Source organism: Trichomonas vaginalis, chromosome I, assembly GCF_026262505.1.
Source record: "Trichomonas vaginalis G3 chromosome I, whole genome shotgun sequence".
NCBI classification, from domain to species: domain Eukaryota; phylum Parabasalia; order Trichomonadida; family Trichomonadidae; genus Trichomonas; species Trichomonas vaginalis.
This window is the reverse complement of record NC_067203.1, coordinates 3,012,372-3,032,197: the sequence shown is the minus strand read 5'-3', so window position 1 is coordinate 3,032,197 and position 19,826 is coordinate 3,012,372. Positions and strand designations below refer to the sequence as shown.

At 29.9% G+C, this 19,826-nt stretch overlaps 15 protein-coding genes and 1 pseudogene across 16 annotated transcripts, besides 6 other annotated features; 10 read left to right on the top strand and 6 right to left on the bottom strand.

Annotated features, from left to right (window-relative positions):
• Positions 1 to 1,194: part of a mobile genetic element that runs on past the window's edge.
• Positions 1,195 to 1,314: 120 nt separating this feature from the next.
• Positions 1,315 to 1,560, top strand: TVAGG3_0918920 (uncharacterized protein; the record flags this gene model as incomplete). Its single annotated transcript, XM_051252148.1, has 1 exon — positions 1,315 to 1,560. The coding sequence occupies one exon, from the start codon at positions 1,315 to 1,317 to the stop codon at positions 1,558 to 1,560; it is 246 nt and encodes an 81-aa protein (XP_051077722.1).
• A 298-nt stretch (positions 1,561 to 1,858) lies between these two features.
• Positions 1,859 to 2,077, top strand: TVAGG3_0918910 (protein of unknown function, DUF4108 family; the record flags this gene model as incomplete). Its single annotated transcript, XM_001301552.1, has 1 exon — positions 1,859 to 2,077. One exon carries the CDS (start codon positions 1,859 to 1,861, stop codon positions 2,075 to 2,077), a length of 219 nt encoding a protein of 72 aa, XP_001301553.1.
• A 44-nt stretch (positions 2,078 to 2,121) lies between these two features.
• TVAGG3_0918900 (uncharacterized protein) lies at positions 2,122 to 2,370 on the top strand (the record flags this gene model as incomplete). The annotated part of the gene is made up of 1 exon (XM_001301551.1): positions 2,122 to 2,370. One exon carries the CDS (start codon positions 2,122 to 2,124, stop codon positions 2,368 to 2,370), a length of 249 nt encoding a protein of 82 aa, XP_001301552.1.
• A 1,003-nt stretch (positions 2,371 to 3,373) lies between these two features.
• TVAGG3_0918890 (uncharacterized protein) lies at positions 3,374 to 3,580 on the top strand (the record flags this gene model as incomplete). The annotated part of the gene is made up of 1 exon (XM_001301550.1): positions 3,374 to 3,580. The coding sequence occupies one exon, from the start codon at positions 3,374 to 3,376 to the stop codon at positions 3,578 to 3,580; it is 207 nt and encodes a 68-aa protein (XP_001301551.1).
• Positions 3,581 to 3,597: 17 nt separating this feature from the next.
• Positions 3,598 to 5,433, bottom strand: TVAGG3_0918880 (keratin-associated protein family; the record flags this gene model as incomplete). The annotated part of the gene is made up of 1 exon (XM_001301549.1): positions 3,598 to 5,433. The coding sequence occupies one exon, from the start codon at positions 5,431 to 5,433 to the stop codon at positions 3,598 to 3,600; it is 1,836 nt and encodes a 611-aa protein (XP_001301550.1).
• Positions 3,598 to 5,433: a mobile genetic element.
• A 113-nt stretch (positions 5,434 to 5,546) lies between these two features.
• TVAGG3_0918860 (uncharacterized protein) lies at positions 5,547 to 6,005 on the bottom strand (the record flags this gene model as incomplete). Its single annotated transcript, XM_001301548.1, has 1 exon — positions 5,547 to 6,005. The coding sequence occupies one exon, from the start codon at positions 6,003 to 6,005 to the stop codon at positions 5,547 to 5,549; it is 459 nt and encodes a 152-aa protein (XP_001301549.1).
• A 25-nt stretch (positions 6,006 to 6,030) lies between these two features.
• Positions 6,031 to 6,510, bottom strand: TVAGG3_0918850 (uncharacterized protein; the record flags this gene model as incomplete). Its single annotated transcript, XM_001301547.1, has 1 exon — positions 6,031 to 6,510. The coding sequence occupies one exon, from the start codon at positions 6,508 to 6,510 to the stop codon at positions 6,031 to 6,033; it is 480 nt and encodes a 159-aa protein (XP_001301548.1).
• Positions 6,511 to 6,658: 148 nt separating this feature from the next.
• Positions 6,659 to 7,711, bottom strand: TVAGG3_0918840 (uncharacterized protein; the record flags this gene model as incomplete). The annotated part of the gene is made up of 1 exon (XM_051252147.1): positions 6,659 to 7,711. The coding sequence occupies one exon, from the start codon at positions 7,709 to 7,711 to the stop codon at positions 6,659 to 6,661; it is 1,053 nt and encodes a 350-aa protein (XP_051077721.1).
• Positions 7,712 to 7,732: 21 nt separating this feature from the next.
• On the top strand, positions 7,733 to 8,269 carry TVAGG3_0918830 (uncharacterized protein; the record flags this gene model as incomplete). The annotated part of the gene is made up of 1 exon (XM_001301546.1): positions 7,733 to 8,269. The coding sequence occupies one exon, from the start codon at positions 7,733 to 7,735 to the stop codon at positions 8,267 to 8,269; it is 537 nt and encodes a 178-aa protein (XP_001301547.1).
• Positions 8,270 to 8,355: 86 nt separating this feature from the next.
• TVAGG3_0918820 (uncharacterized protein) lies at positions 8,356 to 8,955 on the top strand (the record flags this gene model as incomplete). Its single annotated transcript, XM_001285662.2, has 1 exon — positions 8,356 to 8,955. One exon carries the CDS (start codon positions 8,356 to 8,358, stop codon positions 8,953 to 8,955), a length of 600 nt encoding a protein of 199 aa, XP_001285663.2.
• Positions 8,956 to 9,228: 273 nt separating this feature from the next.
• TVAGG3_0918810 (uncharacterized protein) lies at positions 9,229 to 9,756 on the top strand (the record flags this gene model as incomplete). The annotated part of the gene is made up of 1 exon (XM_001301545.1): positions 9,229 to 9,756. The coding sequence occupies one exon, from the start codon at positions 9,229 to 9,231 to the stop codon at positions 9,754 to 9,756; it is 528 nt and encodes a 175-aa protein (XP_001301546.1).
• A 7-nt stretch (positions 9,757 to 9,763) lies between these two features.
• Positions 9,764 to 10,413: a mobile genetic element.
• A 627-nt stretch (positions 10,414 to 11,040) lies between these two features.
• On the bottom strand, positions 11,041 to 12,018 carry TVAGG3_0918790 (uncharacterized protein; the record flags this gene model as incomplete). The annotated part of the gene is made up of 1 exon (XM_051252146.1): positions 11,041 to 12,018. One exon carries the CDS (start codon positions 12,016 to 12,018, stop codon positions 11,041 to 11,043), a length of 978 nt encoding a protein of 325 aa, XP_051077720.1.
• An 88-nt stretch (positions 12,019 to 12,106) lies between these two features.
• Positions 12,107 to 12,727: a mobile genetic element.
• A 188-nt stretch (positions 12,728 to 12,915) lies between these two features.
• On the top strand, positions 12,916 to 13,071 carry TVAGG3_0918770 (uncharacterized protein; the record flags this gene model as incomplete). The annotated part of the gene is made up of 1 exon (XM_001285672.1): positions 12,916 to 13,071. The coding sequence occupies one exon, from the start codon at positions 12,916 to 12,918 to the stop codon at positions 13,069 to 13,071; it is 156 nt and encodes a 51-aa protein (XP_001285673.1).
• A 65-nt stretch (positions 13,072 to 13,136) lies between these two features.
• On the bottom strand, positions 13,137 to 13,715 carry TVAGG3_0918760 (uncharacterized protein; the record flags this gene model as incomplete). Its single annotated transcript, XM_001285673.2, has 1 exon — positions 13,137 to 13,622. The coding sequence occupies one exon, from the start codon at positions 13,620 to 13,622 to the stop codon at positions 13,137 to 13,139; it is 486 nt and encodes a 161-aa protein (XP_001285674.2).
• Positions 13,716 to 15,106: 1,391 nt separating this feature from the next.
• Positions 15,107 to 15,613: a mobile genetic element.
• Positions 15,415 to 19,826: part of a mobile genetic element that runs on past the window's edge.
• TVAGG3_0918740 (uncharacterized protein) lies at positions 16,343 to 17,211 on the top strand (the record flags this gene model as incomplete). The annotated part of the gene is made up of 1 exon (XM_051252145.1): positions 16,343 to 17,211. A coding segment is annotated over one exon (869 nt), but the record flags the coding sequence as incomplete, so codon positions are not given.
• Positions 17,747 to 19,668, top strand: TVAGG3_0918730 (annotated as a pseudogene). Its single transcript has one exon. A coding segment is annotated over exon 1 (1,922 nt).

Sequence of the window (19,826 nt, the reverse complement as noted above, 5' to 3'; positions counted from 1 at the left end):
AAATGGTAGCTTGGGCAGCTTTAGGCGCAATGGGAACAAAAGCATTAGCATTTGGAGCAAAAGCACTTGGAGCTTATGACGCAGTAAATAAAATGAGTGGAGGAAGGGTTTCGAAGACATTAGATGCAAATAAAGGGAAGATTGGAGGCTGGGTTGCAAATAAGTTAAGATTAAATAAAATAGGCCTTATAAATAAAGCATCCAATTTGGTTGCGACTGAGTCAGAAAATGCTTTAGGAAAGGACGATGAGTTTGCAAAACACGCAAAAGACTTTAATGACCAGATGAAAGGTGAAACAATGCATTTAAATAGATTCGATGGAACTAAAGAAAATGTTTCTTCTCCACAACTTCCACCAGCGGTTTATCCATACGGACCTTATGGAATGTATGGAAACCCTTACGAAAGACCATTTGACCCATTGACTGGTGGAAGTAACTGGTATCATTACGGCCGAAGAAGAAAGACAGTCAAGTTGGAGACAGACGTGAAGAAAGCAACTAAAAAGAAACCAAGGAAGAGAGTTATAAAGCAATGAATTCAACAGGGTGAAAAAACAGGTGAGATCTCACCACTTCACCTAAATTTATTTTTGTGCTATGTTTTCATACGTGTGAGGGTGGTGATATCATTAATTTTTATTGTATTTTTTATTTTATTTTTATATAAATGACGAAAACTATTGAGATAACAAACTACAACGGTCATGAGTTCAAGAATTTGTTCTTCGTTCCTCGTGAAAATACATTCTATCAGATACGAGGGAGAAAGGGTAAAGTTAGTTTGAGCGTTTATGACTACAAGCATAATGGAAAGTTTATACAAGCATATGATACAAACGGTAAGCGTGTTTCATTAGCTTTGTCAAAACTTACAGGTATAAACTATGACAGTGATTTTGACCTATATGAAGAAGAAAGTGAGTCAGAAGATTATGAGCTGTTATATGAAGCACAGCAATGGGAGGAGTTGCAATACTTTTGTAAGTGAGAACGTTTATTTTTACATTAGTGAAGTCGTTTGTGAAAACATTAGTGATGTGAAGTGGTTGGTGGCTTTGTAAATATTTAAGGTTAAGTTAGTGTTGTCGTTTGTGTTGTAAAATATACGTTAACGGTTTCGTAAAGTGTCAAATTCACATATAATGGGTAAGGAGGCGCAGTGCCGCCGTACCCTTGATATGTATACTAACTGTTGTGATCCAGTTCATAACATTACTACTGCTCTTCATTAAACTCAATAAAGGAATTTGCTTCCGCTCATTACCTTACTAAGTAAACATTTAATTTTTTAAACGGTTTGACATTTTTTTAATGGAGAACGACCGTGTTCGCAAGTTCTTCGAGACTGTTAGCCAGGAAGACCCTGATAAACAATGGACTGAAGATGAACTTTGGGAAGCATTCCAATGCACTCTCTTTATACCAAGGGATGAAGCAGAGATCTGGCTCTCAATGTTCCTCGCCAGAGCTAAGTACCCAATGAAGACACGTGAAATCCATGATAAATACGTGGAGTTCTGTAATGACACAAGAAGGAAAATACGAGCACGAATCTAAGTAAACAATTCAGATTCTGATTTAATTTAATTTTTTTACTTGTAGAAAAAGCATGACTGAGTTTTACTCAATTTCAAAACTAGTTGAACATCTTGAACCAATTTTAAAAGATGCTAAACAAATCGATGTTTACTTTGATAATTACATTCAAAACAAATGGGATAAGTATAATGTAAAACCATTGGCGTTCCTTGTTGATGGAAAGAATATATCTAACCTCAAGATATGGGAACTTTGCCCTGACATGGTTTTTATCACAAACGTGAGAATTCCTAAATCATCTTTTCAAAGAGAATTAATGGTATTAAAAATAAGAGTAAAGAAAGAAACAATGAGAGATTTCTCATATCATCCATACAAGATTCAAGCATTAGAAAAGAAAGATAAATTAAGAAAATTCTTGAACGATCAACTTTCAAAAGATAAAATTGAACATCTTGATCAAATAGCAAAGAAGATTGATTTTGATGACCATGACTTTGGTGATTTTGAAGAAATAGATCCGAAAGAATTGTAAAAAATAAAATTTATTTTTCTTTCCGTGGAAAAGTGACAGTTCTAATGAGTGAGAGAGTACAAAGTTTCTTAGAACAAATGATTTTGCTAAATGGACCAATATCTGCAGGTAAAGCATTGGAAGTTTATTACTCCATCTTTGCTGATGTTGACCCTTTCAGAGATCGTGAAGAAGCAATTCTTTCCATGTTCATAACGAAATGGTACGAAACAAATAGAGATAGGGAAGTTTCATACGGAATGTTTGTACGTGAATATGCAGAATATTACGCAAAAGTAAATGAAAACAGATAAAAAAATTTAAAACTACTTTAAATTTTGAAATAAATGATTTCATTATTTTTACATGGATGGACATTAATTCTACCTCTATCTAATACTTTCTTTTCTATATCAAACTTCTGATCAAACTTTTCTGATAAGAATTCCATAACATCATCTAAACCAGATTTGTCTGAAGTGAAATATATACATGGATACTTCATTACTTCTAAAGTTTCGATTGAATCTTTTAATGACCATGGATGTTCATATTGAATGTTCCATGTATTATAATAAGGTGGATCACAAATGAAGAATACATTTGGATCATCCTTATATTCATCAAATAATTCTTTTCAATGTTTTCTAACAATTGTTAAACCTTCTAAATATTTATCAATTTTTTCATTAAATAATTGTTTAAATGACAAATATAAAGTTTTCTTCATTAAAGTGTCAATATCAAAACAACGAATACTACCTGAATATAATAGTTTTGCTGATAATGTATTCCAATCTAAATATTCAGCTTTGGATAAAGTTTCACGGACAAATTCTCTTTTGTCATCTGGTATCTTTTCATTAATTTTAATGTTAATTTCATCTTTTAACTTTTGTAATATCATATTTGTTTCATGAATGTGATTTAACCTGTCAACATAATTATCGTAATCGTTTGTGATGATTTTACATTTTGGAAATAGAGTATGTAATAAATGTGAAATAAATAATGAACCACCAAACAAATCAACAAAAACTATTGTATCGTTTTTATTATCGATTTGATTCAGAATTTCTAACAGTTCTTTTCTAATTTTAGATTTATTACCAATGAACGGTAAAGGTGGTTTCGTGAATTCCATTTTTAACGGAAATAAAAAATTAAATTATTCAAAAGATAAGATCCAAAAGATAAATTTATACCAATAATATTTTACAATTTCTGTGAAATTAAAGTCATAGAATTTTTCTCTTAAACTAACGATAAAACTCATTTCACTTAAAAATAAAAAACCGTTTTCAAACAAAAAATAAGATGTCTGGACGAATGATTGGTATGGCATTTACTGAACCAGATGGTTCTGTAACATACGTCAAGTTCAAAGAAACTGGTGGAATTGCTTACATCATCCACAATTACGATACTTTGGGAGAACTTGGACCAAGACAATATCCAAAGAGAGCGAAAAGAAGAACTAAAGAAGAAATGGCTGCAGTACTTGAACAATATACTAAAAAATAAACAATTAATTTATACATTTAAGCTACGCGATACCATGCAAATACTGTCATGTAAGGTGGCATGTAATCTTTACTTTGTCCCGTTGTTTGTGTATATCCCGTAATTCTATGATTGTGTGTTCCGGCATATCCGATTCCAATTCCAGAATTCCAATCTTGTGGATCACCTGAAAGCTCATATCTTGACATTACTTGAACGTTTGGTGAATCTCTATTTGAAACAGAATTCCATCCTCTATTATATGCTGAGTGATTATTCCAACCTGAATCTTGAGTATTGAAATCAATATAATGACTGTGTGCAGGCAGGTTTTCACCAGTAATAGTTTTTGAACCACCAGTCTGTTTTGAAGAATTTGCACAATAAAGGAATTTATCAGTAATTTGTTGCCATGTTCCAAAACCAAAAACTTCTGAAGGATTTGTTGAATTCATTGATGTGTAAATTGAACCAATGGGATATAAAGTTTCAAGAATTTGTCTCTTCATTTCTTGAAGTTCTGTTTTATCAGCTTTTGTATTTAATCCATCATGAATATTGAATTTATTATATAATATTGAATTTGGGCGAGTATTTAAAACTGGTCTTGTTATCAATATTAACGTATTATTTTTGAAAATAGCTTTTCGTACATCTTGAAATTTTGTGATTTCAGACCAAGTTCTACCATCATTACTGATATTTACTAAATCACCACATCCTAAAGCGATGAAATACCCATCAATATAAAACAAATTGCAAAATCTATAATTTCGAGTAAGTTTTGGAGTGAATGAATAAACTAATTCCCAATTTGATAAATCCTGTGATAAATAAATATGTCTGTTATAACTCACAGGATATGAATAGACCATTCCACCTGAAACGAGAACATAAACATTTGATCCATAACATAAAGCTTCAATGTCTCCATCACCTTGTGGTATTGAAGATGATCTATAAATTTTATCATTTTGTAGGATAAAATACATACAGTTAGTGTAATACCACTTACTTGTATAATCGATTTCCAAATCTGATAAAACACTAACTGAGGAATAATTTAAACCATCTTCACTAATGAAAATTTGATTATATTCATAAATTAGTATCCATTTATTATTAACAAATCGGATGGGGTTATTGGGATATTTAAATGCAACATCTGGGTTTAACATATATTTGAACCATTTGATACAATCGAAGGAATAACATGGACAGAAATCATCTCTAACTGTTGTCATTCCTATAAATTTACCGTTATTATGTTCAACATATAAAATTCTTGGATTGTTGATTAGCTCTTGAGTGTATGGATCCAAAACAGATGGAGTAAATGATTCATATTTTTTAAAATCATTTGTTTTTAAATAATAAAGTACTCCTGCTGTATATAATAAATATGTAGTCACTCCATCATAACATATCCCTTCAAAAGAATCTATATCAAAGGTTTTATCCGATGACTTCATGAAATTTAAAAATGAATGGTTAAAATAGACCTCAGACTGTTTTATTTCTTCTTTTACAAATGATATATCAGCTTTCTCCATTAAAACACCATCAATGAATGATATCTCACTTTTAACATATGTTTTATCTGCTTTCTTATTAAGTTCTTCTTTGACATTAAGTGTTTTATTTTCATCATTTAGATCTGAAATTACCAAGAAGTCTTTAACAATTAAACCATCAACTGCTTCAGGAACTTTGACTCGTTCTTGATACATAGGAATTTCACCTGTATTAGGAACAAGTTCCTGTTCATGTATTCCCTTAATTTTATTAAAACCAACTTCATCAAATTGTTGATGTGTATGTTCGACATCAGCTTTATTCTTTAATTTTTCATCAAAATCAAGATTGTTTTTCATGAATTTATTCTCAACATATTGACCTAATTCTGTTATAGAATTATTTGTTTCTGTTTTTGCATCACGAAATGCAGCTTGAATTCTTTCATCTGCTTCATTCAGAGTTGTTAAATCTATTTTTTCTTTAATTCTTGGTCAACATAACCTTTATGAGCTTTAAGATTTATTACTTCTGCATTTCCATTAATTCTTCGTGTTAAATTATCATAATTACTTTTAACAGTTGCATTTGTTTGAATGATTTTTGCATTTAAGTCATCATAATTATTTTTAACAGTTGTGTTTGTAGTATCAATTTCTTCCATGACATTTTTACCATTAACTTGAAGACCATCAGGAAAGTTAGGAGGTAATGTTTCAATAATATCTTCACCATTAATTTCATATGTAACTTTTTTACCTTTAATGTTTTGAATTGTTAAATCATCAATTTTGATACCAGATGGAAAATATACTGGTTTAGCATCTTCAGGTCTATTTTGGTCAGCATAGTTTCCATTAATTTCTTTCACGAATGAAATTCTTTTAGTTAATAATTCATCAACATAAACTTTATCAAATTTGTTTGACATTGCGTTTAAATAAAAATAAAAAGATTTAAATTTTTTCTAAAACTTTTGATAATGTTTGATTCAGTTCATCTACTTTTGTTTCTAATGTTTTAATTCTTTCTTTCATTGATTTGATTTGACTTTCTAAATCTTTACCTTTTAATTTGATACCTGAAGGAAATGATACAGGAGCTGGTACTTTATTTTTATAATAACCAACAATTTCTCTGACATAAGAGATTCTTTGAGTTAAGAATTCATAAACATATAAACAAGGAATTTTAGTAGTTCTTTTTATCTTTAATTCAACCCATGTTTTATCTGCTTTCTTTTCTAATTCATTATCAACGTAAGTTTTATCAGCTTTGAGGTCAATATTGTTTAAAAAGTCTTGAATAAACTTTTCATTTAAATCAAATTTACCTATCTTTATCATTTTTGGAAATGCATTTAATGCATAAAACCTTTGATCTTCAAATGGAATTTTTGATATATCATCTGTTATACCGTTTATTTTAGACTTCATGAATAAAATCTCTCTTATGTTAGAAATGACTGCACCATTTTTAGGAACAAATTCAAATTTACCATTCTTCAAAACTATTTCTAAATCACCATATTTTAACTTATATGTTTCATCAGCTTGTCTGGCATTGTTTGCATGATTAGCAAAATCAACCCACAACTTGTTGTTCACTATTTTGATTTGGTTCTTGTTCTTCAATAGGTTGTCCAGCATTATTTTCATTCGGATTAAAATCTTGTTTAATATGTTCATCTGAAATTTTATTTAGTTGAAATGTCCAAAGAAAATCTGAATCTAGTTGAATATCATCACCATAAATATCAACTATCCTAAATTCTAAATCACATATTTCATTTGCTGGAGCAGTAAATGATGCACCATTTAATACAACAAGTTGGTTTAAACCATTTGAATTAAAATTGATGCTTCCAATATTTTGAACAGAAGGATAATTTCTTTTCTTCTTTTGTTGTTCATCATCTACTTTAATTAATTGATTTGCGAATCTCATTGGTGTATTTATTTGATTACATTTTATTAATACAAACCTTGGACCAATCACAGATGGAGGAACTTGTGATTTTGTTGCAGGTAAATTAATGATACCTAATAAATGTTTAACTCTATTTGAACAATCAGTAATTGGTTTTGGAAATTTATAAAATCCAAGGTCATCAACATCAAATTGATTTCCTTCTAAAACTTCATCACCAAGTTTCACTTTTGTATAATATTCAATTTTTCCTATAGGATCTGTTGGAGTTTGAGTTGCTTGATCTTGTTTTGTATTTTGTTCTGGATTTTCACTATTTTCTTCAACATCTGATAATTCTCTAGTTACAACATTAATTTCTTCCTCTTCTTCATATTCCTCTTCTTCATTAGTTTGGAGTGTTTCTTCAGTTTTTGTTGAATCTTGAGTTTGTGTTGTTTCTTCAGTTTGTGTTGTTTCTTCAACTAAAACACCATGTTCAGTTTGTGTTGCTACTTGAGGTAAATCATTTGTAACAATAACTTCTTCATTTACTTTAAAATTAATTCTCATTTTACTTGTACCTACTTGATATTCGATCCAGTCATCATCTGTAAGAAGTTTTGGAACCCAATAACCTGTAGGACCTTGCAAATTAACTTCGAAAATACCTGATGCATCAAGGTTTAAAACACATTTATTATGTGAAATTATATTTATTGTAGTCATATTTTTTATCTATTATTAAAAATGCCTAAAAAGATTTTACCAGTCATTAATAAGTACTGTTTTCGTTTACCAGATGAATTTGTTCATGGAATTAATCAAAAATTTAGAGTTCTTCAATTTCGTTCTCGTGCAAGTTTTACGCAAAAACTTGGATATTTGATGATGGTTGATGATAATCATGAATATTGCATTGGAATGTCTGATGAATCATTTGTCCCTGTTGAGTTTAGAGTTCAAGATGTTTGTGGGGATTTTTATTGGACAACTGGATATTGTCTTTTCACATATCAGAATCCATTTCTTGAGGAAACGTATGCCTATAAATGTGACTTTCCAAAACAAGAAGCGACACCATTTGGTGAACAAAAAGCACATGCTTATTTGAAAGAAAATGGAAAGTATGATCTTATTGTTTTCTCACGAAGTTATCAAAAAATTGAAGAAGCATTACCATTTATAATTGTAATTGATAAGGATAAGGATGGTGATATAGTAATTGAACGAGATCCAAAGGTTTTTGGAGCTGATATGACCTTTAAAAAATATTTAAAAACTTAAACGAAATCTGGCTTCATACATATACATTAGGAATATCCCCTAAGGGTTTATTAGATTATGGTTTTATTCATGCTGAGCATTCAAAGTTGGACGAATACACAAAAACTAACATTTTTGACCCGAATCTTTTACATATAACATACAGATTTATCGGAGATGATAAAGATTATTATTTGTTGCGTTTTCACCAAAAAGAAAGTTATAATAATTACTTATTTCCACAGCCCCAAAAAACAGATCAAACCAAATTTGAACAATTTTATCTTCTTTTAGAATTAGAATGGGATGATATAACATGGGTTTCCGATTCAAATCCAATCCCAACATTTTATGAACTTTTGCAATATTGGCTTGAAAACCTTGGTGATACACATTTTGTTGATCCATCACTTGAAGAATTAAGTAAATCGTCGCTTGAATTCAGTCAATTAGTTGATGATGTATCAAAGAGTTATATAAGTGAGAACTCACAACAAAATAATCAAAACCCAAACGTTGAAGAAGAAGAAATAAATGATGAGGTAACTGATTTCGATAATCTCATTTCAAGTCCTATTAAACCAAATAAACCCAAAATAGAAATACCAAAAGAGGATGAAGAAAAGAAAGCAGAAGAAGATGAAAATGGAGGAGGAAACGTTACTGAAATGTCGTTTGAGGAATTTAATGGGTCAGATGATGAATGAAACAAATATTTTTATTTCTGTAAAAATGCAAAAAAGTATTTTCCGATTGTCAATCAATTAAGAATCAGATTACCACCTGAATTCATTTCGGCGAAATATAAACAAATAAAAGTGATAGATGTGAAATTTCTAAAAGAAACTGAACGTTTTGGAAAGAATAAAGAAACAGGTGTTTTAGAAGAGAATTCAAAATATACAAAACCATCTGAAGAAATTCAATTATTTTCAAATATTCCAGAAAGTAAAAACAAAAATTTTGTATGCTTAGCAAATATGGATTTCAATATGCAAGATACTCTTGTCTTTCCAATTAAGCAACAAATGGAATTCTTGGAATTCAAGTTTAAAACTGTTGCTGGAAAAAACTTAAACAAAGAAATGTTATTACAAGAACCTGTTAATGAAATTACCTATCAGTATATTGATCCAGAAACAAAAGAAATGAAAAGTGGAAAAAGAATTGAAGAAACTGGTGAAATTCGTTTATTTGATGAGAAAAATTATATCCTTACACTTGAAACAGATAAAGATTATATTATCAAAAATATTACTGTTTTTCCTGATCTCAATCATCAAACTATAAAACATTCATTTGAAAAGCCAAATGAATTGAACTTTCCAGGAAATAGTTGGAACTTCATCATGTATCATTTATTAAAAGAATATGATGTTGACGAAGAAGATAATCAAGAAACATTTCACAAATATACCTTCAAATTTACAAAAGGAACTATTAAAAGACCTGTGATCAAAAATAAATATAAATTCTTTATTATTTTACAATTAGAATATTCGAATTAAATAAAACGGGAACAGGACAAATTTGCCGCACGGCACTTTTTTTTAAAAAAAATTAATGGAGCGGAGCGATACTCTGCTGTAGGAGCCCCAAGGCTCCCAATCATTACGAAAGGGAGCCTCAGGGCTCCTGAGAATCCATCAGCAGAGGCCTTTTCATTTGGCCTCTGCTGATCAAAGATTCGGCGAAGCCATTCTTCGTCTCAGGATCCCCAAGGCTCCCAATCATTACGAAAGGGAGCCTCAGGGCTCCTGAGAAACCTCTTTGAGAAGGTTTTCTTAAAGAAAACCTTCTCAAAGATGATTGTCAGCATTCACTCAAAATCTACCAAGAGTTTCAAAGTTTCAAATCTATCTGAAATGAAGCTTTGAATCTCTTGTATATCTAATTGTAGAGGTACCTTTTCAAAATGTCTTCTATTGATTAAATTTAATCAGTAAAAGTCATTTTGAAAAGGTACATCTCTATAATTGCTATTGAGCATTCACTCTAGGAACCTTGGAGCTCTTGTGTAGTGCATGAAAACTCCAAGATTCTAGCATAAAACATATATCATAGACATAATTTCTTCAAATATAATTTAAGGTTATTTTTAAAAATAGAAAAGCGTAATTTAAGGTTATTGAAAGGGTGACACTTGGCAAATTTGTCCCGCACTCAAATAAAACTTTTCTAATGAAATCTTATATTTATCAACAATTAAATTATAGATGTCATTATAAGTTAAATTCAAATCATTAATGACACCATTTTTATTAACTTTAATTGCTGAAATTTCTTTTATTGGATTTATTTTTGTTGCTAATGCTCCACAGCAATTGACTTCTTCGTCTAAGAAATACTGAATCTTAATTTTATCATCAAAAACCCCGCACAAAACACTTATTACATGAATTAAACTATCATGTGGTAAAATTATTTTTCCTGAGTCATCTATTAAATTCATTATATTACCACTATTGCTAATTAACATGTCACGATAAATATGCATAAGTTCTGTTGTAATTTTATCATCAGTAGCAACTGGTTCATAAACTTTCGGTGGTCCATAAACAACTTGAATTCCATCATCGGCTGGTGTCGCTTCTGTTGGAAGTTCTCTTGTACTAAATTCTGAAGGTTTTGGTTTCGGTTCTGTATCACATGAATTTACATTAACTTGAACATTCTGTAATATTTTACTTTTGTCCTGGTTAACACTGTATCCAAATGTTACTTCTCCTTTTGCTGAACTTGTAATTGGTCTATGCCTCATGTTTTTAATCATTGATAAAAAAATTAATTAATTAAATCAATTCATTATAATCTAATGTGCGTTGGGGTCTGTTGAATGCACCGCGCATTGTATTCTGTAAATCTTGATCCATGTTATTATTCACCAAAGTATTTAGATCATCTGGATTTATTGTAACTGTGTTAGTTGGTTGAGGTGGTTGAGCTGTTCGTCTATTTTGATTTGGTTTTCCAAAATGTCTCGTTAATGGTGTTCGTAGACTATTTTGATTTGTTGTGGAATTTACTGTAGCTGTGGAATTCGCTGGAGCAAGTGTTGCAGTATTTGCTGGTGGTTGTATTCCGTAAGCACCTGGTTCAATTATGTGCTGTGTTCCATCTGGTGCAATTAGTGTATATCCACCCATTTTAGGTCCTATATAAAATTGATTTGCTGGTCCTTTACCTTCTGGTCTTGCTATATAAACTGTTTGATTTCCATTTTCATCATCAGCAACTCTAAAGTAAGTCTTCTTGAAATCAACAAAAGAGTTTCCTTCTTCTGCTCTATCAACAGGTTCTGGAATAACTGTATGATATGCTTTTCTTTCAGCATAGTCACCGTCAGTTAATCTCCATCCATTAATTACTTTCAAATTACCTTTGGAGTCAGTGATGAAAACTTCCTTAATTCCATCTGGAAGTCCGTTTGGTCCTGTAATATCTAATTCGTGAGCTTGCCAGTTCTTACCATGTTTCTTTGCATATGCCTGCGCTTCTGGTAATGTAATTGCATCATCAACGCGGGCAAATCCTTTATGAAGACCGGCTGCAATATTAACTAAATCATCAGCACCTTTTTCAAACCTGAAATATCTATCATATGTTTGTTGTTGGGGATATGCTTTCGAACTTTCTGGAACTTCACCTGGATTCATTTCTGTTTTCTCAAATGGTTCGAAGTTCATTCTAAAATTCGCGTGTTGTGGTCTTGCTCTTTGTTGCTGAATGATATTCAACGGTTGTGTAGCTTGATCCAATGTCAATGTCATTTTGTCTGTAATAAAAAAATAAAATATATTAATTAACGAACTTGATATTTCCTTTAACCAAATCGACGATTAATTTCCCATGTTCACCTAATTGTTGATATTGATAATATAATTTATTTATTGTCATAGGTAAATTCACTTGATATAACATTACGTTTAATTGTTGCCTACTGAATCCTGAAAATATAAATAATGTACTAATGTTTGATTTGATATTTGTACTTAATGCTTTAAAGAATTGGACAGCTAAGAAGAAACTACATTGAATATGTCGGCATTGTGTCAACCATTGATTAAATTTTGAATTAGGTTTTTCAATTAATGAGGACTTAACCACGTCATCAAGAAAAATCAATGTATGTAAGAAATCCTTTGAATAATCTGAAATATTTAATTTCTCAAACATTTCCATCATTTGATTGTCCACAATTTTATCTTCTAAATTCTCTGCTTTCACTTTGTTATACAATTCTTTAAATAACAGTATTTCATGTATGTATTCTTCTGCTTCATCATGCGATTTATATACAATTGGTACATTTATTAATGTCTTTAGGGATTCAAATGTTGAATCAGAAGGAGTTCCAGATCTATTTATATAAATCAACATATGACAATATGGGTCATTTTGTGAAATTTTAATGATTTCCTTAATTATTGCAAGTGTTTTTCCTTTGAATTGTTTTCCTATTGCAGCTGTGATTGCATTATAATATGAATCAGTTCTGGGTATCTTTTGCAAAACTTCTCTTTCCAAAGAACCTTTATTTAAATTCAGGTTATTCATTATACATCTATCAATGAAACAATCATATTGTTCTTCTGGAGATATAATATTGGTTTCTCATAAAATTCTTCTTCTTCATACATGTTTAAAATTTTTATTCTTATTAAAAAATGAGAAAGTTTTGGCATATTCGACGAATTCATACAGTTTCAAATCAACTTCAACCTATAATCCGTAGGCAATATAAAAAACTCCCTGATCCAATTTACCAACCTCCTCCTGATAACTCTATATTAGAAACTGAAGAAAAACCTAAGGAAATTTAATAAAATATATTTTTATTCCTATAACAACTACAAGAATAATATAATAAAATTAAGTTTTGAGGAACTTATTTATCCATTTCTTCTTTCTTTTCTTCTTCAATGAGTGAGAGACGTGCACGTTCATACTTCCTTCTTGTTGCTTCACGGAGTTTCTCTTGTCTGATCCAGATGGATTTGTTCTGGATGTCATTTGCTGGAAGAATGATTTTCCAATTGTTTGTCTTGAATACTTCATAGAAGAGGGAGTGATGAATTGTGTAGAGGTTATCAAATGATGATAAGATTCCCTTATGAACTGAGTATTCATCATCATCAATGTAAAAGACTTCTTGTCCAAATGTCAGATCACTTGGATCTTCAAACCTTTTGATCTCGTATTCCTGTAATGTCTTTTGACATTGTTTGTTGCAATCTTCGTCATATTCACGAATTTTGTTGTAAGCAACTACGAGCTGATCTGTCCAGAGCCAATCTGATTTGAGTTCGATGAGGAGTTCACGTTTGGTGAATTGGATAATGGCACCAGGAAAGACTCTGTAAAGATCTTGCATCCATGAAGTTGTGTTGTACTTGTACCAGGAAATAATTGAAATAATGAATTCTTCTGTGAGCGCTTCAATGGAATTTTCTGGTTTGAACTTTGTGATTGTTTCATGAGTTTCTATTTCAATGACACATGTCAGAATTCACAAAGTATTGAAATTTATTAATTGATAAACATTAATGTTTCATTATCCCTCTGTTATCCAAACAGATTTGGTAACAGATATTAATCCATGCAACCCATCAACCTTATTATTTCAATGCCATAATGCTGTTATCTATTCTGCTCTTATCATAAAAATTATTGTTTGCCTTCCCTTCTTTTACTTGATGATTAAATACTTTCGGCAAAACAGACGTCTCGAGAATGAGTTAATGAAAATGCAAATAAGCTTCTGTGCTACAGCACTTTTCTTTTTAACTTTTTATTATTTCCTGGAATTTATACCAACTTATGCATCTTCTTTCCTTCACACAACACAAGTTTAGAAACTAAAACAAATCCCACTTGATTTTTGGTTTTTATGCCAAATTTCATATCTTAGAGTTGTTGTCCTTGTAATTTCTTTTTTTGGCTTTCCAAAAATCAAGCTAATGATTAGATTAACATTGGGAATGAAATATATTTGTATACTGATAATCATTATTTCAACAATTTGCACCTTAATCCCGACAAAAAAGTTACCGAAAACTATAATTAACATATACACAGCAATATATTTATATGATGATTATGTTTTCTACTTTTATCATAGCTTTGTAATCATAATTCTATCAATGGCTTTTATTTTCTCAGGAAATACATATAATATATTCCATCAATCAAAAAAAAACATGATGATAGTTGTATTTCTTTTTTCACTCAGTTTACTTCTTGATCTTTTAGGAGACGAGTATGGGCATTCAAATATCTTTATTGCAAATCTTTATTATCTCAATAGAAAAAGATTCATGTATATTGACCAAATTTTCAAGTTCTTTTACTACGATGTCCCGGCCTTGACGTTATTACTTCTTGTTATTTATGTTGCAGCACCGGAAAAAATAGACAAACCGGAAGATAATACTGGGGATTCAAGAAAAACAAGCCTAGAATGGCTGATAGTAGTAGGATATGATGGGTTTTGTGACTTTTTTTGTAAACGTAAGAATTCATACAATATCGAGCGATTTTGTATCATTTTTTAACATATGAAGTAAAAAATGTATGATTCTTACGGTTTTTATTCTTACGTTTTTGAATAAATCAAGATTTAAAAAATTTTCAAAATTGTAAGACATTTACACTCAGCCCAAACATAATGAAATAAAAAATAAAAATATATTTATTTATAAATCATTAAAAAATTAACATTAATTTTAAAATAATTTTTTTATCTTTTATAAAAGAAGCTATATATAGATGATGTCAGATATTCCGCGATTAATTAAATATTGTTTAAATCCTGAATGGAATCAATGGAGTCATAATCAAAGACCTCATAAACGAGTAAAAGAAATTAGAAATAAACTTCTTACGAAAAATTAAAACTTAGTTATGTTTATTATTTTATTTTTTTATTTTGTATGAAATGAGCGTCAAAACTAACAACGTTAAAAAATTAGGATTCACAAACGAGGAAATAAAGGATATATTAGAGGAGGTGGGTTATGAAGTTGATAAATATTATTTAAGAAATTGTAAAAAATTCGCGGAGTTGTTAAATGATTTAGATTATGATGGAAAAATGAATAAAGATGATGTTATAAATTTTTTATCCCACATCTGAAGAAGAAAAACCTAAAGAACCTGATGTTTTCCCTGAATATTATGAAGAACGGATTAAAGATGATGATGAATACAATGAAATTGAAAGACTGAAAAAAATAAGAGATGAAATAGATGAAAAAATTAAGGAATTAAGAGAAGTTGAAAAATATAATGAAAATGAAGTAGAGGGTTTAATGAATATCCCAGCTTCAGAATCAGAAGTTCAGAAATCTCATGAAGAAAGATATAAAAATTATGTCTCAGAATCAACACAAAATTTATTAGATGGTGAAATAGACGAAACACTTTCAGAAGAAGGTACTAAATTTATTCGTAAACATAAGTTACAATTTATTGATAATGAAGAATACCCCTGTATCCTACTTTCACCACCTTTAGATTCCGAAAAATTCAAAAAAGCTCTTAAAAACGTGACATATGCAACTAATACGATTAAGAAAGAAGATCATGATATTTACACAAATTATTATTTAAATAAATGCACAGGTGTTGATAAAGTTTTTGATTTATTAGATAAAATATCAAAAGAAACCATTGGAACCTATAAAATTTTGTGTGATTGTGGTTTCATTATTGAAGATACCAATAATGTTTCATATGAAAGAACAGCACCGAAGGAAGACGAAGTGGAAAGGTCTATACCATTCGTTATTAAGAATATAAAAGATATGAAAACGTATAAGCATTATATTTATTCATTTATTTCAGAAAAAATGGAAGCAACCCATAAAACATCTTCTCATCATTTTATAGCTATTCATACATTCCTTTTCAAAGTTGTGAAATTAAATAAGACAGGAATTAGATTTAATGTATCAGGGTACGCATTCTTGAGTAAATTAAAATGTATTCGTCACGTCGCAGATGATAAAAATTTATGTGTTCTTAATTCATTTTATGGGCTTTAAAAAATAAACTTTATTTTTATTTATTTTTTAATTTTTTATTCTTACATAAATGAACAAAAACGGAACAGCTAAAATGAATGATAATCAAATTAGAGCAGAAGGTAGAAGGTTATTTAAACGCTTCTATAACATTCCTGATGGTGCTAATCCTAAAACTCGTAGAAGCTATTTAAATGAAGCAATAGATGCATATGAAGAGTTTGACATTTCATCAGAAAGTGAGAGATTAGCGAGAATGTTAAATGTTAATATTGATTTCTATTATTGTGATCCTCAACCAGAAGACGTGGACATAAATAAGGTAGACTTTCCATTAGTGGAATCAATAATGATAGATCCAGAATTTGAAACAGTAAATATTTTATTAACACAGAGTCCATGTGGAAAACTTCACGCTGACAGAATAACAGACGTTGAAGCACTCACCGGCTATAAAGTTTGTCCATATTGTAAAGAAGAAGTTTATTCTATCCGTGATGATCCAGAAAGGAAAAACCAAAGAAGATTTTTAAAGCATTGTGAGAAATGTAAAGAAAATAATGGAAGATTAATTCAAGACGTTCAGTTGCAAAAGACACAGCAACCATATTCACCACATATTACGAAACAGAAGATATATCAGTGGTTATTAGCTCACAATTTGCAGAAATATTATAAACCGACAAGATATTATATTACTTTTGACTTCGAAACATTAGAGACTAAAGAAGAATTACAACTTTCTGAGTGTGCAACTTTGAACGCTTACTTAAAACCATTCATGGTATCATCAACGGTTAAATTAAACGATAAAACATATACGAGGAATTTTTGCTTAACTTCGAGTGATTCTTTTATTTCTGATTGGATTGAGTTTTTATTTTCAACCTGTTCATTAGTTGTTGAATCAAATATGAGTCAATACAATGAATTATTGAAGTCGCAAACGGCGGGGACTTTGTCCCATACATTAAATGAAAAACAGAAGGAAGCATTTAAAGAACTTCTAGATGAGGAATTCAATAAAGTGAATATCATAGGTTTTAATTCGGGAAAGTTTGATTTAAATTTAATTCTTCGTGATTTAAACACTGCAAAATGGAAAATAAAATCAATGTTGGGTTCATCTTCACAATTTAAGCAAATCATTGTAAAGAAAACAAACGTTCCATATGAATTGAGATTTATTGACATCAGAAATTATATAGCGGGTGGGACATTAGACCAATTCACTCAAGATTTCGGAAACAATAAATCACTTGTTAAATCCGTTTTCCCTTATCAATTCATCACATGGGAGAATTACGAAGAAGAATTATATAAAGAGGAACCATTCACGAAAGATTCATTTTATTCAGCATTAACCCAAGAAACTATATCAGATAGTGATTATCAAATATATCTCAATGATGCTAAAAATTTTAAGAATAGATTAGAATATTTTATTCATTATTGCAATAAAGATGTTGAAATTATGATTGACCCAATCGATAAAATTATTGAAGAAACATTTGTTTATAAAATTGACACGCTTCATAATCTTTCTTTATCATCGAATGCTTCAATGATTCGTTACGCTTTAGCATATAAAGACTTTAATCCTAATGAAAAATATCCTGAGGAAGAGATAGAATCAAGTTTTGAATTAACGAAAAAGTATTGGAAATATAAAATTGAATCATATAAGAAACAAGATGAAAAAGCAGAAAGGGATACTAAAAATAATGTTTCAATGATGATTTTCAATACTATCACGATTTAATCCTTTCATCTAAATGCAAAATGTGTGGTAAAGCGTTTACATATGCAAATAAACCAACATTGGATAGAATCGATAATGAAAAACCACATACCAAAGAAAATTGTCAGTTAATGTGTTGTTATTGCAATGTCGTAAAATCAAATAAAGATGAAGATGTTCAACGTTTAAGAATCAATTTAAGAAATTATGCATTAAAAAATAATTTACCAATGACTTTAGATTCAGTTGAAGCTTATCACATTCTCCGTAATGGAATTACTGGTGGTTTATCAAATGTTCAACATAGAGTAAATCTTAAAGGAATCACGCACATTAATAAACTTGCATATAATCCAGAAACTAAAACTGTATCAAATGAGGACACCACCAACATTATGACTCATTTCGTTGGTGTTGATTTTAATTCATTATATCCTTCATCATTTTCATCTAATCCTCATGATTTCATTCAATATACTGACCATAAAATGTATATGCCGGGAAGATTGAATGGTGTTATCATTTGTGATACAGCAACAAAGAAAGCAAAAGCACTGGGAATAATTAAGAAGAAAAATACTTTATTCGTGGCTGAAGTAAAGGGTCACATTGATGAAAAATACATTAATGATTACATAAACTTTTTACCGATAATAAGAAACTTAGATATTATCACAGATGAAAAAACAATTGGCAGTTTTATGTATAATTACATGAAATCAAACAATCTACCAGTTGACCAGAAACAGAGGAAATTAACTCAGTTAGCATCAACACACAACCAATATCAACCATTTTCTTCTTATTATCTTTGGTATCTAATAGACAGATTTCATTTTATCATTGATGACATTCAATCAATTTTAACATTTACTAAAAACACTTGTTTTAATGAATTTGCGAACAAATTTATGAACGAAAGACAAAAGGCTGAATTAGAAGGAAATAAAGGAAAAAGTTTATTTTGCAAGATTTCACTTAATGGATCATATGGTTACGATGCAATGAATACACAAAATTACACAAAGACTAAAATAATAAATGCACAGAAGGCACGCGTTGCATGTATGTCAAATAAGTTTAAAAACATAAGAGAAATAGGAGAGGATACATATCAAGTGATGCTTAAAGATAGATTTTATAGATGTGATACATGTTTACAAGAGGCATTCTTCACTTTAGATAATGCTAAATACTGGTATTTGGTTTTCATTTATGATTTTATGTATAAATGCATGAATGTTAATCGTTTTCATTTCATTGAAGGTGATACTGATTCATCTTATTGGGCAATCGCTGGCGACCCAAATCTTCCTAACACTCAAACATTTCAAGCAATTGTTACCGATAAACAATTTTATGATAAAAACATTTTCAAATTCGCACCATTTGATTTCTTCTGTTTTGATGAGAAATTTAAACCTAAATTAAAGAATAAAGCTGAAGAAAAAGCACATGAGAAGAAGTTATTGGGTTTAGCAATTGAGAAACAAGGTGATAACATGGTTGCTTTATGCCCCAAGTGTTATACATCATTCAACAGTTCAATTGATGGAAGTGATTTTAAAAAGATTGCACAAAAAATGAAAGGTGTTAGTTTACGACAAAATAAACAATTAACACCTAAAAATTATTTGGATATAATAAATGATAAAGTGATATTTGATGGTCAGAATATTAATTTACAACTTAAAAACGGGTCAATGACTCGCTTAACAATCGGTAAGACTGCATTAACAGGAGCACACACTAAGGCTGTATGTTGTGAAAATGGATGTTGTATGCCATTTATTTAATACATTTTAAAATTTTA